Source organism: Sylvia atricapilla, chromosome 3, assembly GCF_009819655.1.
Source record: "Sylvia atricapilla isolate bSylAtr1 chromosome 3, bSylAtr1.pri, whole genome shotgun sequence".
Lineage (NCBI taxonomy): Eukaryota > Metazoa > Chordata > Aves > Passeriformes > Sylviidae > Sylvia > Sylvia atricapilla.
Genome location: NC_089142.1, coordinates 9511979 through 9530891, shown reverse-complemented (window position 1 = coordinate 9530891; position 18913 = coordinate 9511979). Strand labels below are relative to the sequence as shown.

The 18913-nt window shown below is 37.1% G+C and overlaps 1 protein-coding gene across 13 annotated transcripts in view; it reads right to left on the bottom strand.

The window, feature by feature from the left end:
- Nucleotides 1-18913, bottom strand: part of PUM2 (pumilio RNA binding family member 2) — a 72778-nt gene that overhangs the window by 23251 nt on the left and 30614 nt on the right. For 9 of the 13 annotated variants that reach the window (XM_066314743.1, XM_066314746.1, XM_066314742.1 and 6 more), the window contains 8 exons: nt 14579-14684; nt 14118-14305; nt 13311-13483; nt 10089-10359; nt 9705-9798; nt 7700-7825; nt 6533-6672; nt 4677-4815 (listed from right to left, as the gene is read on the bottom strand). In XM_066314743.1, the coding sequence (XP_066170840.1) occupies nt 4677-4815; nt 6533-6672; nt 7700-7825; nt 9705-9798; nt 10089-10359; nt 13311-13483; nt 14118-14305; nt 14579-14684 (1237 nt within the window). The remainder of the gene's footprint in view (nt 1-4676; nt 4816-6532; nt 6673-7699; nt 7826-9704; nt 9799-10088; nt 10360-13310; nt 13484-14117; nt 14306-14578; nt 14685-18913) is intronic. The other 4 variants (XM_066314736.1, XM_066314738.1, XM_066314740.1 and 1 more) reach the window with 2 other exon arrangements.

Below are 18913 nucleotides of genomic sequence, written 5' to 3'. Positions count from 1 at the left end.
TCCTTGAAATATTCTAACCACAAACCAGCATTTCTGCCACACTGTCTTTGAACATCAACTAGACATCAAAGAAAATGCAATAAACATCATGGGACAAAATCAGATTTAGAAATGTTCCAAGTAATGTTTTACAACTTAGAAACTGCTAAAATTAATTGTCTAAAGTGGAACTTATTGTCAAGGTTAAAGTTTCTAACACCGTAGTGAGAAGGTACAGGTACAACACAACTGGCAGTATTTGGATCATTATCAAATCAATTTCTTTCAGCAGTTTAAAATACTCTGCATTTCTCCTGTACTCCTTTGTACATGGAGAAGCTATTGAGGCGTGCACAATTAAAGGGCTGAGCTAAATGCAAGTCTGGCAATTCCACACATTACCCAGCCACACTTAAAAGTCCATCTGCAAAAAACACATTAGGAAAGGAATGCTGTGTGTGCAGGATTGCCTAGGACCAGTCAGTTTCACAGGAATAAAAAAGACTGCAATCCAAGCATAACACTTCATTCAGCTGACAGTTAAGAACTGGAATTGATGAAGGGAGGAGGAGCTGAAAAAGGAGAAAAACAAGTAGTAGGAAAAAATACAGGATACAATAGATGAATGAATAAAAGCAAAAGAGACTAAAGAAAGCCAAGCAAAAAAACCCTTTATTCAAAACAAGAGCAAGAGAATTAATTTTAAAGCTCTTGACACTTTATAGGGAAGTAGATTAATTGGAATAAGAATCCCTAAAAAATGGAAGATAAGCTATGATAATCTAAGAAAGGGTGCTGAGATTTAAAATATAACAATCTCTAATTGTCAGGCTGGCTATTCTTATGAAGCAATAAAACAGAACCCAATGGTATTTCAATATTCCTCCCATGTTCAAATATACACTAACACTATCAAGAAAAAAGACAAGATTGCAAAATTCACATATCTATTTTTGTACATGTAAGAAGATTTTGCATTCTATTTTAAGTCGGTTGTTCCCATCAGTTGCCTTGTATGTTCAGAACTAGGTCTAGCAGAGTACTCTCTGAAATACATACAGACCTGAACATAACTGGACCTCTGATTTAAGGTAATCACCAGCCTGCCAAGTCATATTTTCTCCTCAATTTCTAAAACATCTCTGCAATCATCATCTCTTCCTGTGGCTGTGCAATTTCCTCTCAAAATTAACAATTATCAAAGCTCACTTCAGTGCCTTCACATTCAAGTTCACTGTGGTGTTGGAGTCAGAAAACTAAAACATACCATTTCCTAATCAGTTCCTAATCATACCTTTTATTTTAGAGTTCAATTGCTACATCTACACTTACTGTCACTATATCAGCAGGGAAAGTGAAAATAAACAATCTAGTTTATCAATATGGTGTTTTGCTGAAATGATTTCTAAATGTCTCCAGAAACCACAGACTCTGAAAAGCTTTCTGATTTGTATGACACAAAGCTAAAGAAAGAGAGGAAATGAAATCTGCTCTCTCGGCTTATGCAGCTCACCCTTAGTATTGCATTTATCCATTCAGTAATCCAACTTCCCTCAGTGATGACATCCAAATGTATGTCGGTTTGCCACTTCTCTCTACACAACTTAACAGACGTGACACTCCTTGCTGCCAAGCCAATTATCTGCCCCTTTTAAAAATGTCATCTTCTCCCCTCCCAAACTCTCTTTCTCCAAAAACCTGAACCCCTATAACATTTTGGTTGTTCTGACAAAGACATGCTCAGCCCTATCTCTGTACATCCTCTCACTAATCAAATTCAGAGCTTACTGTCCCATCAGTAACCATTTATACTTTCTATGGCCACTGTAACTTCGCCTATATCTATCTGCCGTAATGAAATTTGACTTCTATTTCATACTACCCACTGTTTTTTAAGAATCTTTGTTATTGAATGACTTGATCAATTAGGATAGGAAGAATTTAAAATGGAATTGCAGAACTCCATTGCAAAATGCATTTCACATTAAGTGGTTTTAAAAGAATCTGAAGTTTTACCCTTTATCAGCCTTCCACTACCCACAGGGGCCTACAGGAAGGCTGGAGACCTTTTACAAGAGCATGAAGGGACAGAACAACAGGGAGTGGCTTCCAACTGAAAGAGTATAGCTTTGCATTGGATATTAGGAACAAACTCTTTACTGTGAGGGTGGTGAGGCACTGAACAGGTTGCTCAGAGAGGCTGTTCCCACCTCAACCATGGAGGTGTTCAGGACCAGGGTGGATGGGGCTCTGAGACACCTGGTCAAGTGGAAGGTTCCCTGCCCATGGCAAGGGGTTAGAACGAGATGATCTGCACGTAAAGGCCCTTCCAATCCAAACCATTGTTATCATTCTATGATTTCCTGAAGGGAGACTGAACAGCCACATTATGTAAATAGTAACCTGGATTTCAGGCCCTTTCTCTCTGCATGTAGAATGAGATAAGTATCTTAAGAACACAGGAATACACCTTCCTAAACAGTTAACAAAGAAACACCTGAAATACCAAATTTCAAAATAAAGCCATCAGATAGTTGGGATAACATGAATTTCACCCCACACAAAGGTTGTGTTGACAAGGAGAAAGCAGTTCAAATAATTTCAGGACAGCAGCATGGACAAGCTGAACAACATAATCTCACTTGCTACCTCACAGCGAAGCCAAACTAAAAATATTCTCTCTGTAAAGGGTATTTAAAACCTTGAAACTCATTTTGGACCTTGACTTTCTTGTAAAACATCTTAGTCCATTGAAAGACGAATTCCACGCTTCATCTTATTTATTACATGAGCAACCCTAATGTGTTGCTCAGTGGTTGCTGTCTGGGATTCAGAGTCACATTTTGGTATCTAGATATTATTTAGTCATCTTGACTCAATTTTATAGTAAGGGAAGAGAAAAAGGCATCTTTGGAGGCAAACTCACTTTATCCTAAATCAGGAATCTTAAACAGAGGCAGATAAATCAAGAGTAAGAGTTCCTATTTCTCTTTAACTGCTATAAATGGAGCCCAAGCATCTCTCTCAAATACAGACATCAACCAAAGCGTAAGACTATTCCCACATATAAAGGCATATATATTTCCTCATCCTATATTCTACTTACCCTAAAAAGAGGCATCACCAGCACTCCCTATGACTCACTATGAACCCATCTGATAATGAATGAAAAAAGAAATGTCCTTCTTTATATCTGAGCCCTATTCCCTGTAACAGTCTGGTTGGTAAGGCTGAAGTCAGTTGGACACAATTCCTATTATAGAACAGTCTGAAATATATTCACAAGAAAAAAGTTCTTCCCTGGCCATCCAGGCCTGCAGCATCAGAAGGGATAAAACAGGAACCTACAATGAAAACTGAATAAAAAGGATCCTGCCCTCACAGAAAACCTTTTGGGGCTTGTGGAAGAGGAAGAAATGTCTTTAAGTACCTTCTTCAAAGGACAGACTCTTGCACTACTGAAGTTATGTATTTGACCACTCAGTACTACTTTCAAACAAACACCTGGAGAGGGGGTGGGGTTTATGGCTTTTAAGAGTTGGTCTTAAGACAGTTACTACTCCAGATCCAAAGTAAGAACTAATAAGTGACCATAAATAAACATACACCACACCCCTTCTCAAAAAAAAGTTACAGCTAAGCCTTTGAGGTAACATCTCTCACATGCCCCATTGTTTGTAGGCCATATCCACTGCTTTGGTGAGGTGCACAAGTACCACCTGGCAGATGCCAGGACAGAATTTTGCTGATTCTTCATTTTAGGAGAAAGATGCTAAAAGCTGAAGATAACTACTGCAGGAGAAGAAATAGAAATTGCAGTTATGAAAGAGAACAGACAAGAAAAACAGAATAGCCAGTCAGCTCTGCAGCTGTAATCAATATTGTGCTCATGAGAGGCCAAGTGTACACTGCAGCCTCAGAGCATGCAAAAAACAACTCTGACTCCAGGCTGCAGGGCATCTCACAGTGGCGCTGATCAAGGAGAGAACTTGTACAGGTCAAAGGAATGCATCAACATCAGCCAACTTCACTATGTAAAAACCTTAATTTTCATACTGCAGAATGGCCAAGTACACTGAAATTGCCCTTGCTCAGGTAACTGCACAAACCCTTAGAAGTGATGTTGAACTTCAAGCTAACAACTTCCCAAGACATGAACCATTCCTCAGGAACTCAGAAGCCATGTACACTAAAAGAATCTGAGGCTCCACCTTTGGAATGCTTCCAAGCATTTTGTGATCTTCAGATCTGATCAAGCAATAATTTTTTTTTAAATTTCTTAATTTTGGATTCTGAATTTTAGATACTATTATGTCCCAAATAAAAGTAATTCTAGCAAAACTTAAAACTTCCTGTTGCAGAGGAACCAGAGAACACATGCCTTTCTAAGACAGCACGTAGTTGCCTCATTATACATGAAATTATCTTGCAAAAATCTGTGATATTCCTTGTGCATGCATTTGTAACAGCAAATACAGAGAAAATACTGCAAATAACAAATGCTAGAAGTGTTTCTTGTGCTCTAAAAATACCACGCCAGTATTTTAAAGCAACTGAATAACCTAAAACTATAAAACTTAATTCTAAAATTCTAAGCAGCTTATCATAAACATAACAAGACTTTATTAATCTGTTACCGAATAACACTAATATTGTTATTTTCCATGAGTCTCTTAATCCACGGATAACATACATACCTGGCATGCCTGTAGCAAGACCCTGACCAAAAGCCAAAGCTGGATTTGCTGCTGCAGCTGCTGCAAGTGACTCTGCCTGCTGCCCTTGCTGCCCCTGGTTGGGAGTGAGCGGGCGCTGAGTTGCTCCAGCTCTCAGGACCTGGAAAAGGCCGACACAACACCCATTCCTTAAAAGGTAAGGAAGCCAATCTATCATGTGCTAACAAAGGTCTAGAACAGTTGCTTTGAACATTTGATGCCTCTCAGCCCTCATTTTCACTTTGGGAATACTGCGCCTTGTTGGTTTCCAGAATATACACATACAAAGAATAAAAGGTAGATATCACTTTGCTGACAAACATGACCATAAAATATCTGCCCTGCTTTGGACAGCAGGACTCACGTAAGTTCCATCAATGGTAACAAATATAAAGGAAGGAAGAAAATCTGTAAGAGTGATACATTTTACGACTTACATTATTTATTAACTGAACACCTGAACTTCCTTGATAAACACATTTGTTTACACTACTTCCAGGCAATTGAATGATGTAAATCTGAGTATTTCAGCACTTGTAGTAACTTGTCTAAATAATTAACACTCCACTGCCAACAGTGCTGTAAATAATGCACCCACTATGTTTTAAACATTCACATAACACTCCATCACCATGCAACGCAGGCGTATTTTATTATGTTATGGCAGCAAATCTCCGGGAATCTGACTGAAAAGCAATCAGAATTCTTGCAACTACTCTATTTCTCTTGGTTAAAATCAACCTTTTCAGGTACGAAACAAGAGAGAAACAACCCACAAGATAGTCCCACAAAGAATTGTGTATGTTATTTGCATAAACTGGATGCTAATCTTATAGAGAAAACAAAAAGACACTGCAGAGATGAAATACATTCAGTTATCAATGCAGGTCACTGATAAAAACAATTAGTAGAAAGAAACACCCACCTGAATATAAAAAAGATAAAACCCCTGCAATTACATGGTATCTCAGACTTCTTATATTTCTAAGAATGGCACTGAAATTAACCATATCACTGGCAAAAAAACCTTGAAATTCTCACATTTGTTCAAGGGTAAAGTTATTGTAAAATTTGGGGTTTTCCTTTGTCAGAATTGCAATTCACTTACAATGAAAGCTCATATAATATTTTAAAAATTTATCCAGAGTAACAATAGAAAATTAGCATTTTTTAAAAAAAAATCACTTAAAGAAATGGAATTTTCAACAAGTTCTTGTAACAATTGCTCACTCGTGCTTCACCAAGGCAAAAACACCATATGGCACATGGTGATGCTGCAATACAATTATTGTCACAGAAAAATACGCCAGGCAATCCCTTGTCCCTGTAAAGCAACAAAACTACTGGTAACACTTTCCTACTTTTTCCCTTTTTTCCTACAATTTCCCAACTTTTTCCCCTACTTTTTTAAGCAACAAAAAAATGTGTAACATTTAATCTTCCAGCTGATTTATGAAAACATAGATCCATTTTTTCCCAAACTTAAAAGAAACTATATACTCCTAAAATTTCCAGAATGTATCTTTTTATCCCCTTATGTCAGTTTTCTAGAATTAATTTTTTAGTAATTTACCACACAGGAAGAATTACCCACACAAAATAGCACAGCAACATGAGGAAAGGAACCATTTTTAATGATTATTGTCTTAAGAAACAAGACCAGAAAGTAACTTTAACACGGTGTGAGAGAGTGACAATCAGTAAGAAAATGGAGAGTTTTTAACATTCATTTATTATACAATAAAATGCAATGTGTAAATTATGTAAAATTTTCTAGCAGCTGACCCTTACACATTGAATGTTAAGTAAGGCACCTCTGCTTTTCAAGCTGAACATACCGGTTGCTGTCCCTGCTGTGCCTGTGAAGCCGCTTGCTGATTTGCTGTGGTATTTGCTGCTGCAGCTTGCTGCTGGAATAAATTGGCTGGATACACCCCCCAGGGAACACCATAATACTGAGGTGGAACCACAGCAGGACCTAAAACCAGAAAGCATGATTATTCCATCTAGTGCAGCTGCTTAAAATACTGTTTATAGCATCCCTCAGTGATCCATCTTCTCAATGTCACAAGATAAATCAGTATTAAAAAGAAAGAATTCCTATATTAGATAAAATGACACATGAATACAAATGGGTTAATTTAAAAAAATTCACACCAAGTCATATCTTCTCTATGAAGAAAATGAATACCCTTGTGAGACTTAGATGACAAAGGAAACCCTTAAAGCATTCAGAGTCTGTGTACCAAAGAACATTCAAAATCAGTTTTCATGGTTGGAAGAAAAGATCATTTCAGAACATCACAGAATGACCAAAATTTATCCTCCTGATAGTGATCTATTGAGACTTTGATCATTGATTCCTCCTTTTTGTATGACGTCCTTGCTTACAAACACAACTACTGCCTCCCCTGTATATACATGATGCTCTTCAAAGTGGGCACACTCAACTCTTCCAGTCTATTGATGAAGAACCTGTAGAAGAATAATCTCTCTGTATCATGGCATTGTGCATATAAACCATTATGTAAACATGCCTTTTAGTTTTTCCTACTGCCTTCCCCGTGCAACACCATGTGGAAACAAAGGGTGGTTTTTTTTGTTTTTTTTTTTTTTTTAAATGTTATGCTGAATTAGAAAATTAATGCACTGAGTAAAAACACAGAAAGAAAGGTTAGCTGTCTCATCTCTTGAAAATAATACATACTGTCAATGTTAGATGCACCTTATTAAGGATAAACACCATTAGAACAGGAAAAAAAGCCCTAATGTTTGTATTGGAAAGTCCAGCAGCAAGAGAAATTTGGAATCCATTTATAAAAGACTGAAGTCCTTTCTATTTTAGTAAAAATTTTCAAAATTGCAGTATTCATTTTCCTACAAGTTTCTCAGTTTCTCCTTCCTAGAACTACACTTGCAGGGAATAAACAGGACAGATTTCACTTTTTATTTCTCTTTTTGTTCAGCTGAATTATGAAGACAGACACTTTCCAGTGTTGAGTTACCTGCTAGGGTAGCTGCTGCAGCTAATCCAGCTGCAGTGTACGGGTCAGTCCCTGGAGGAGCAGCGCTGATAATATACGGGTTTGGCACAAAAGCAGCTGGGGCCAAGCCTGCGGAGAAGACGCCTGCTGCAGTAACAAACACAGGTCCATTACAGCCAACATTCTTAGCAAGCATCATCATATTCACACACCACCCAAATCACACAGCCTATCTGTTAAAATCAGAACTGGTTGTACTTTGGAAGCTCTTAAGAGCAGGTACATAATTACAGAAAGCAACACTTCGGTGTCTTCTCATCAGTCCTTTCCTACTAATCCCAAGGCCTAACATCTTTGTTTTGTTCGATCTACAGACTCCAAAGAGATTTATCTCATATGTGTATACCCATCCTTACACAGAAGGCATTATTCAAAGTGGAATTTATCTTGCCCAACTTTAACTATCTGAAAGTTAAATTAGTCTTGCAAGGAAATCTGTAGTAGACAATCATCTAGTGTCTGAAGTGAATCAGCCAGTTGAAATGAACCACGTGTAGGGACAAAAATCTCTCTTCACTGACAATTAAAAAAATTTACCAGATACTTAACTTTAAGTCAGATACCTAAGTTCAAGTCAGATACCTAGCTTTTAAACAGCCAGCTATGAGACACTAACCTTACTTCCCAAGAATCCTAATTTGATATAGGAATTTTAATGGAAGGAGACAACTGCAGAAACTCCAGCATACAAAGCATCACTACCCAGAGTTTCCCATCAGCAGGGTTCACATACTTTATCCAACACTGAGTCAGCAACTGCTGCAGCACGCAAGGCATATCAAACTATGTCCATACCTCCAAATATTTATTGATAAATTTCTATTAATATGCATACGACAAGAGGCTGCATTTTAAAGAGGAAAATTTAAAGAGGAAGTCATTCAAAGTAGAGGTTTCTCCAAAATTTAGTAGTCAAAGACAGAAACTGTGGACTCACACAAACATCTCAATCCGCCATGCTTCCAGCTCTCAGCCTGTATTTGTCAGCTATGTAACAGTTTACAGCTGCCACTTTTCAAACCCAGCTACAGGCTGCTGATCCCTGTCTGAGCAGACCTCACAACCTACCTAAACAAGCTGGTGGGAAAACTTATTTGCAGTAGAGCATGGACACAAGTCACTGGAGACGCTTCCTACTCCTGCCCGTCCTTCTGATCCTGAGAATCTTTTTTTTCCCCACAGAGGAAAGACATTTCTGCACACACCTCACACACCTCAACAGCTGAGTGGAACTAAAGAGGGTGGAAATCTTTAAACCCCGACTATCTTCCTTAAACAAGGAATTGCTTCCATGTGTGTTCCAACCTCCCTCCCCTAAACACCAACGGCTTCCCCAGAGTGGAAGATAAAATTGTTGTCACTGAAATATAGGCTCCTTGTTGAGTTGCAGCACATGAAGAACTTTATGCATTTAACTAACTCACTGAACTAAAGGCACTGAAAAAGTGCCTGCTAAGAATTAGCTCTATCACAAGGGTACCTGCAAAAAGAAAGAGCTGTTTAAATGGTGCCATTAACAAGGAAAAATTAAAACTGAATCAACAGAACAGTATGATTTCAAAATTCTACTTTACAATGGCTTTTAACTGGATTACTAAAAATACTGAACTGCAAAAGAATCTTAGAATTGCATATTGGATAAAGCTGGTGTTTCTATTATTGCTTACAGCAGTAAGCTTTTTTTAACTTTTACTCCTATCAACATTCAACTACTACGTTACTTGCTAGAAGCAAATCTAAGTTTTATTCCTTTGTATACAATTTCCCAAAGGGGAAAATTCACAACAGAAAATCTCCACTAAGGACAGTACAGTGATAGCAGTCATTCTGAGCATGAAAAGCACTGCAATGGCCCAAATGATCAGTATCTATTTGAATGATAAGACTGGGTAAATTGAAAGGATTCTATCAAAGCAACACACCCACTTTTGCCAGGGACACTTGCTGTACTGTACAGAAACCTCACCTATATGTGGCTGCTGAGCTGCAGCCAGTGCATATTGCTGCTGCTGGGCTGCTGTCAACTGCTGAACAGTCAGAGCATTAGTCCTCTGGAAAAGCTATTGGAAAAAAGACAAAAAAAAATATGCCTTTCAGTTTTCAAAAGTCAGGGCTATAATATACCTGGATTTGCTTACCAAAAAAAAAAGGTCAAACCAAGCTTCCATAATACCAAGTTAGTAAACTAGAAAATTATGAAACAATATTCTTCTAGATTAATTATACAATTATTTGCCCTTGACTAAGTCAGAGACAAAATAATATTCAATGCATTGCATGTTGAAAAGACTGATTATCAAGAGGATAAACAATGACTTAAAGGATCAATTTGCCACAGTCCATTACTAACCTGCTGCTGAGAATTGTAGTCAAAAAGTCCTACAGTAGCTCCTGAAGAGTCCATTTGTACCTGATTGCCAGGATAGTCAAACTGTAGAGAATCAAGACCAACTTGTTCCATGGCATCTAGATTCTGATTTTCTGGATTTGAAAATTCTTCTACCAAAGGCTTGTGGGCTGTAGGATTGGGAAGTGGACCTAATCCTTCTGTGGTGCTGGGATTGGGGCCCAGGCGTTCAGCTACTTCTGTTGGGGAGGCTTGTCGACTTCCAGGGGTACGACTGTTCAGAAGAAATTTAAGACAGACTCTTCAGTCTTCAATAAAGCCGTCCACGAACAGAGTATAATATTTCTACTTTCACAGCAGCTCTGAACTCAAATGACAGACTCATTTTAACATTTTTAACCAGCATGCATTGACGGCTCAAGATAAAGGATGCATTTAACCCTAAAGCATAATTTTTTTTTTACTATAGAGCTCTTCAAATCACTTGTGAGAAAAACCAACTGATCTGTGAGGCTCTTTTGAGTTAAATGGAGTGAATTGTGGTCACCTGTGAATTTTGGGATGTCTATTGTATTTTGGTAGTGACTGAAATGTACTGAAGAGAAATTTTTAAAAAAGAAATGGCTAAGGGCATTTCAAGCCAAAGAAAAGAAAGACAGCAAGATTTCAACTGGAGAAGAAACATACAATATAGTAACCATTTTACATATGTGAAAAGCAAGTAATTTTACTTAGAGAAAAATGAACTAAAAAGCACTTCATTTAGCATGTAACTAAAACATATCATTTCCTACACAATTCATTTAATAGACTATACTACACTGATGATTTGTGGGGAAAAAGTGTTCCTACTATAACCCTGAATAGAATATACAGTATCATAGATACAGTATTATATATAAAAGCTGAATTGCTTTGTCATCTGACTGGCAGAATTAATCACATTCCCACTGACTACAGGGGATTTTTTGTACATCTATAAACACCTACCGGGAAACAGATGAAGTGAGATGTCAACAGAGCAACATCCTAAAGAGATTCCCAACACTATTTGGTTAGATTTAGGATGCCTTAATTTGGAGTGATACCCCACCTTCTGTGGGAGGCCATATTGTTTAGGCTATCAATTTTTACTGGCAAAAATCTAAGTTAACTACTAGTAAAGAGTTGTGTGAGAAGATTGATGATTCTCTAACATTATTGCATTGGCAGAACTTTATGGTCATATATTGTTTCTCAGGAAATGTAAAACTTCTAGATAAGTTTGCTTTACTTGTGAAAACTGGGTTCAAATACCAAATGCCACCTTGCAGGAGGAACTTATGTTTATTCCAGCAGTACAGTGCCAGACCAGTTTGCTGTACTGCTAATTCTGGGTCAGACACACAGCCTCAGTACTACCTGTTCTGCTTCTTCTTCAGGGCTCCAAAGCCAAAGTATCTGCTCCTCACTGAAGCACATGACTAATGTGAAGAAATCTACTGGTACTTATGTAATGGCTGATAACAACAATTAAGTCTGTACATCTAGAAATCAACCTATTATGGAGTTTATTGCAGCAACACTGTGATTTATTACTCTGGACAAAATATGACAAAGGAGGAGTTTTTTGACTAGAGGTTTTTTTAATGTAATAAGCAACCTTATGATGATTGTATGTAACATGCTGGCTTACCATCTAAGTATCCTAGCAAGCAACCATGTCCTGCTCAAAACTTGAGTTTAATACCATTTATTATTCCCTTTTTTTCCCAAGTGAAATACAGCATCAACAAAGTGAAGAACAGAAGGAAAAAAGGCAGTTATTTCAGTACATACTTAGTTTAAAAACGCTACAAGTACAATAAAAATACAAGAAGGAGGACAGGATGAAGTTTCTTTGTAAATACTTATTGATAGCTAATACAGGTTGCTCCTTATATTGGTGCTGTTCTGTTGCTATAGTTAAAGTTGTGTCAATACTTCAATTATAAACCTCTGTTTGGAGGGCTCTACCACTACTTTATATGGCCCATTTCATTTTGGTGGCCTTATTTTTTTTTTTTTTTGAGAGGTTTACTGGCTTTGGATGCTTTTTTGCATTTGTGTACTTTTTAATAACTTCTCTCTTTACATAATACAGAAGCTAGTTTACAAACACCTATTTCAAAATTGAAATAGATACTGGTAAGGAAAAGCAGGACACAAGTTATTCTGTATTTGTAATGGGTAACAATGAAGGTAACTAGGTAACTTTGTTTATTGGGCATATTGCAGCACACATGGGAAAGGAGCCAATGTGAGCTCTCTGGTATGCTTCAATGATACATCTTGAAAAATAGACTTGAAGAATCTCTCCTTAGCCTCAAGTAAACACATTTTTTAAAGGGTGGGAAATACTTACGTATGGGAGTCAAACATGCATTCTAATATACTTGTTTAGTAATGAACTAATGAAACCACAACTACCTGTCATGTGCATCACATTAATACAAATTTATGAACAGCACTCTAGTTCTCTATCTTTTAAATTCTTCTGTACGACATTTACAAATGCATCACAGTCGTTCAAGAAAGAAGGATCAGCCCTTAAAAAATACCCAATTTAAAATGCAGTTTAGTTTCAGAAAAAAATGACAGCACTGGCTGTGCTGTCATATAGAGTTCACTGTTCAAAAGCGTGAGCTTGGTCCAATCTACTTTTCTCTAGAAAAACAACCAAACCACACCAACCATTCCTTAGGTGACATTTAATTATAAGAATAGGAAAATACATTGCTGCACCTTAGTCAAAGATATGGTTTCTATAAAGACTTATGGGGAAATGATTAGTAGTGTTAAGCTGTGGTATCCACTAGCAAAATCAGAAGGAAAGTTAAAATTCTGTAGGACTTACTCTCTACAAGAACACTCAGATGCAAAAGAGCATTAAAAAGAAGCAGAGAGAGAAAGAAATTTAGTTTGACATTAAAAGGGTTCAAGTTTTCATCCCTCTTTAATTCACCACATTCAGAAGGTACCCATTAACTTTTAATAGTTACTATGTTAAGATGAATTTGTCTCATGAGAAGTGACACACACATTAATGACATCCTAAGAAACATGTGGCACAGTGGGAAAGGGAAGACTTGAGAGGGGAAGACTCAGTCTCAGCTGGGTAATGTTTAAAGCTGACACACAAACCAGAACTGTAAAAATGCCCTTAAGAGACATGCTTGTCTTCTCAAGAAACAGTTAAAAGCTTACTTAAAATCTTTGCAATCGGCATCCATTCCATTTGGCAAACCTCTGCCATTTATTTTAGTAACATCCTCATCATCTCCTTGTTTAAGATCTCTGTTTTTGTCCTCCTCAAATGGAGAAGCCTTGCCTTTCTGATCTCCTTTCTCAGGTCCATCTGTTTCAGCATCTCTAGTGCCCTGAGGAAAAAGAATCTGTTTGATTCTGAATATTGAACAGAACACAATAGGAGCACCACAAGGTGACCTAATTCTACACTACAGTGCACGCAAACAATACAAACAGTTTGTTGTAAATGAAATTGCATTTGGTGGGTAACTTGGTCATCAAGTTTCAACCACATGCAATTAATAACTGCCAAAATGTGAAAAGGAATGCCAAGATTTATAATGGAAGAGCTAACTCAACCTTAACTATAGCGGCGCTGTTAAAGCAGTAACACTTTGATTTAGACAAAAGTTTATTTTATACAATTAAAACATCCAGTTACAAAACAAACCCACACGAAAACATAGAACAGGAAGATCTAGAATAAAGCTCATCACACATTTTTAATTAAACTCTATTTGCAGTCTTTTCCCTTTAAATAAAGTTTTTAGGAAAGCACTTTAAGGTGGCTATTTAGCTAAGATTCCCAAACCACTTCCCTCTTCTGCCCCCTCCAACCAAGGAAGACAGACAGACAGCAACTACACACTTCCTTATAAAGAAAAAAGTTAAAAAATAAAAACAGACAAAGAGAATAGAAAATATAACCACGTAACAAAGACTACAGCAGGTAACCAGACAAGCTTAACACACTGCATTACTTACAAAAGCTCCTTTCCTAAACCGAGAATCCAATTTATCAGCTGGAGAGGAACTTAACACATATTCTACCATGCTCACTCCAAGGCCACCACTTTCTGATCGTGGAGACAATACAGCATTTACTTCACTGTTTCCATGAAAACCCTGTCCAGGCTTTCTCTGTACCATAATAGGCTGGGACATAGAATGGTCTGTTAAAAACAAACAAATAAATAAAACTATAATATTTTTTAAAATACAACTTGTAATGTTTTCTATTTAATTAAAACAGCAATAGTAAGACAAAAAATTAAATAAAAAATTCTGAATCAGAGTTTCAAAAAGTGTTATTGAAACACAATCACCATGCAGTATACATTTTTGCTAAATGAAAATAAAATTTAATATATAATTACAAAATTTGCTTTGAAATAACATTCAGTAATCATGACTGAATGTTCAGTACATATAAAATAGTCACTTACGAGGAGTTCCCCATGCAGTCTCTCTCCACTCGTCACCAAGGAATATCCCTTTTTGTCCATCTTTTGCTGAATCATCAGGTTCCCAAAACTTTTTGGCAGGTAAAAGCTGTTAAAAAAGAAGATGGTTTTATTTAAATATGCTTATAGATGGGCAAAAATAGCAACACTATTAAGAGGATATGCAAATAATTAGTTTTACATCATGGAATCATAGAATGGTTTGGGTTGGAAGGGATCCTAAAGATCATCTAATTACAACTTCCCTGCCATGGGCAGGACTGCCACTTATTACAGCAGGTTACTCAGGGCCCTGTCCAACCTGGTCTTGAACACTTCCATGGATGGGCAGGCACAGCATGTCTGTACAGCCTGTTCCAGTGTCTCACCATCCACACAGTAAAGAATTTCTTCCATATATCTAATCAAAAATCTCTCCTTTCTTAATTTAAAACTCCTTCCCCTCATTCTACCACTATGTGCCCTTGTAAAAATTTGCTCTGCTTCTCTTTTTATAAGCCTCCTTCAAGTACATGAGGCTACAATGAGTTCTCTTCTCCAGGCTGAACCACCCCAGCTCTCAGCCTGTCTCCACAGCAGCAGCAGAGGTGTTCCAGCCCTCTGATCACTGTGGCCTCCTCTGGACTCACTCCAACAAGTTCACATCTTTATTGTGCTGAGGACTGATATAAAAGTCAGCTTTCACTAAAGCAATGCACATTGCTGAGGAGATCCCAACACTTCAAATATACTTCCCATTACTGAAGCTAATGCTGTAAAAAGGAATTGCTAAAATAACTCCAACAGGATTGACATTCTGAAGCTATGAGGAAGCAATACAGAATATAGAAGCAGCTGTGAAAAAAAGCAAATCAAATTAATCCCTGTTTAAATCAAGACAACCTTCTCAGAAGCTTTAATTAACAGTGCCTTCCTGCCAAAGACACAAAAGCTTGGCAGTTAACTAATAATGTGATAACCAGAAAGAGCAGCAGTTCATTGTGAAGTTCCCTACACTTGGAAATGCATCATGTTCTAAACTTTACAAAGTGACTAATACAAATGGTAGCAAGTCAGCTCCTTTAGACCTTAAAAATCTGTGACATTCATATGTTAAGTTCCATACACCAACACTGTTATTTAGACGAATAGTTTTTTTTCATTCCTACTTGTAAAACAGAAAGTGACACGTTAGATCAGAATCACTTCTTGTACTCTCTTCAACGACAGAAGGACTTTGTGTGACATGACAGAAGCACCACACAAACAAGAATTTCTCAAATACTATTATCCTTTCCTCTTGGATTTTACTGTTTTATTCCTGTACCTTTTCCCATTAGTAATAGTGCAACTGCTAAACTCTACATGTCATATTTTCTCTATCTGTAACTAAAGAACTGTATTCTCAGACAGAATTCTCACGCACTTTACAAGGTACATCAACTGAAACTAAAGTGAAAACAACTTGCAAAATGTAGGGAAGAAGAAAGCTGCACAATCCTTCAGATTCTGCATAATGTAATGCCGTATTTAGAATTTTAAATGTAGTGAAATTAGAAAAAACCGAATGTAATCTGATGAAGCTGTTTGCAATAAGTGAGTACATTCTGGAAATTTGCTTCTTCTGAAACTTAAGTGACTAAAAAACCCTTCTGAACTTCACAGTTGGTTAGTATGAGCCCTGATGAAACCACAGGAGTCAGTATACAATACAGATATTTCTTGGTGTGACACTGAAAGTGCTTGTGAAAACAGCCTCAGGAGGAGCTGGGTAAGATTGTCGTTTGCAGGCCTCAGTATTAACACTGCCACAGAGGTGACAAGAGCTCCTCTGGACAAACTTAAGGGTTGCTATTTTTCTGTGCTGCCCAGAGCTCTTACCAGAATGAAGCAGTTTGACTGGTTAACCTCAAATCCCTGGGTTCCTCACAGAAATTCATTAACAGAGAAGGATTCAGGTGGGAGGATGATAAACAGTCAAAGCTCAACAAAACTACATGAGAATGTTATGCTTGCAAGAGCTGGTGTACTGTTGTGATCTGCCCTGACAGAGATGGCCACTCTCAAATGGAGAATCACCACCAAATGTCAAACAAATATACTTTCTGAGCAGCAGGATATTAAGTTTACCCCAAATTTAAGGGATGAAGTTAGCCATCCAAAGGCGGAGAAATAGATTAATGGAATCTTACAACTGCAACTAAAAGCAGAAGATTACAAAATCCAGATCTGCCTATGCAATCCACACATCTTCTTTCGCTTTCTACTTGTAACAGGTTTGCAATACTACTTAATTTTCATTTTGTAGAAGAGTGGTAGTAGAACAGAAAGCAAGCATTTAATTTTATCTACAAAACCTTGGTTTTGGGAATCACATTTTATTTTAAATGCTGTCTAAGGCAATTTCAAATATATGTCCAGCTGAGAGCTTTGAAACACAGAAGTGAGGATGTCACCACCTAACACAATCTTGTCTGAATAAAACAGATCAAGTAATATCTTGGGTGCCATAAAATGCAGTATGCTTACCCTGAAATTAGTGAATTCCACTATCAGACAGGTGTGTTCAGACAACTCAAGTGTTAAGAACAAGCAGCAAACTTAGAGCAGAACACACTGCAACACTAGTTTTGATATCAAAATTCATTCATATTATTTGTATGAAAGGGAAAACTGTCCCCTGGTAGAAAGAAGCAATAATCTTCAGCAAAAGTACAAGTTGTTTTGGGGGAGATTTTGCTGCTGCTGTTGTTGTTTGTGAACCTTTTTTAAGGTTTGTTTTGGTTTTTTTGAGGTTTGCATTTTTTTTTTTTTTTTACTACTTACTCTCGAATTCTAAACAGATAAATTCAGCTGCTTTCAGTATTCATGTACTTTGGTAGACAAAGAATATAAAGTATTTTTAATACAAAACATAATGCATCATACATATTGAGAGGCTAAATTTAAACTACTGAAGATTAAAAAGATTTACTGAAATGGTTTTCATAAAATTTGAGGGACAACGCAGTCCCTCAAATATTTAAATAAATGCAGTTTTACAAAGTTAACAATATTGCAGCTCCCTGAGTGCCACTGATTTAGATTTATTATTTATTTTGACAGATGGATACGACATACATTATGCTCTTTTTAAATGAATGTAGTAGCTCTAGGATTATCAAAAAAGCAGCCCTATCAGCTGTCAATTCTTTTAACTGTGGAATTAATAAAACAGAAGAGCTTTCCAGAAAAACAAAATGTGTATTCCTCTTTGACAGACAGGAAAAACAATGTGCTTGATTAGTTCTACTGAAAAGGACAGTCTAGAAGTCATCTCAGATCAATACAGGTAGTTAAAATCATTGTGCTTTATTCTTTGAAAGCATGTGTTTTCCTCAACATTTTCTGCATTTAGTGCAATAAAGCACAAACTTTACAAAGATATATCCAATTTAAGTAAAAAATAATGGAGAAGGTTGTCGTATTTCTTGCTAAACCCTCTCAAAAGTACAAGAAATGTGGCCTTTTCAGTATCAGCACTGACCCGTTAGGTGTCTGCCAAAAGAATAAAGCCCTTTACTACACACAAATAGTAATAACCAGTTATGCTAATACTGTCTCTTAACCAGCTCTCTGATATGAAATTGCACAGTCTGCATTACTGTCTCTTGAATTAAGGATTCTTAAATTATTTTTTTAAATTTATCTTTAAGATCAGAAGTTATTCCTACAGAGCTCAATGGACACCTCAGCTGAATTTCTCTGAACCAAATTTTGACACTAGAAATGAATACTTTGTTCCTAAAATGAACTCTGTGTGCTTCCACCCTGTAAGTGAAACCAACAGATATTATCAAAAGACTTAGTTTTCTCTTCTGTTTGGCAGTAAGTTTGGTGTGTCTGTAGTGGATCACAGTAAAGTCCTGCAGCCCACTCTGCTCACCCTGATACAGCAACCAGCCGCCTAGAGAGAAACAGCACCATGTGTTCTTATTTCTTCAGCATACTAACACGACCTTACAGGTCACCACAGATTTTGGGAGCTGGAGTCAGAAGCATTACTGTGTATAACCAATGTAACAATCTAATGAAGCTAAAATTTCAAGAGACATTTAGAGAAAGAAGTCTGCAACACAGACTTCACAACCTCCTAATGCCAAGTATTGATACCCAGTTGTGAAGAAAAGTATCTGAGGACTAGAATTATGAAAAAGAAATTAATTTCAGTTCAGAGAAAAATCTTGGCAGACAGAGAAAATGAGGAACATGATTTCCCAATAGCTAGAAACAGTTCACTTGACATGACCACTCTATCATATCTTTCAAAACATACAGAGGGTAGCATGTAGGAGCCTC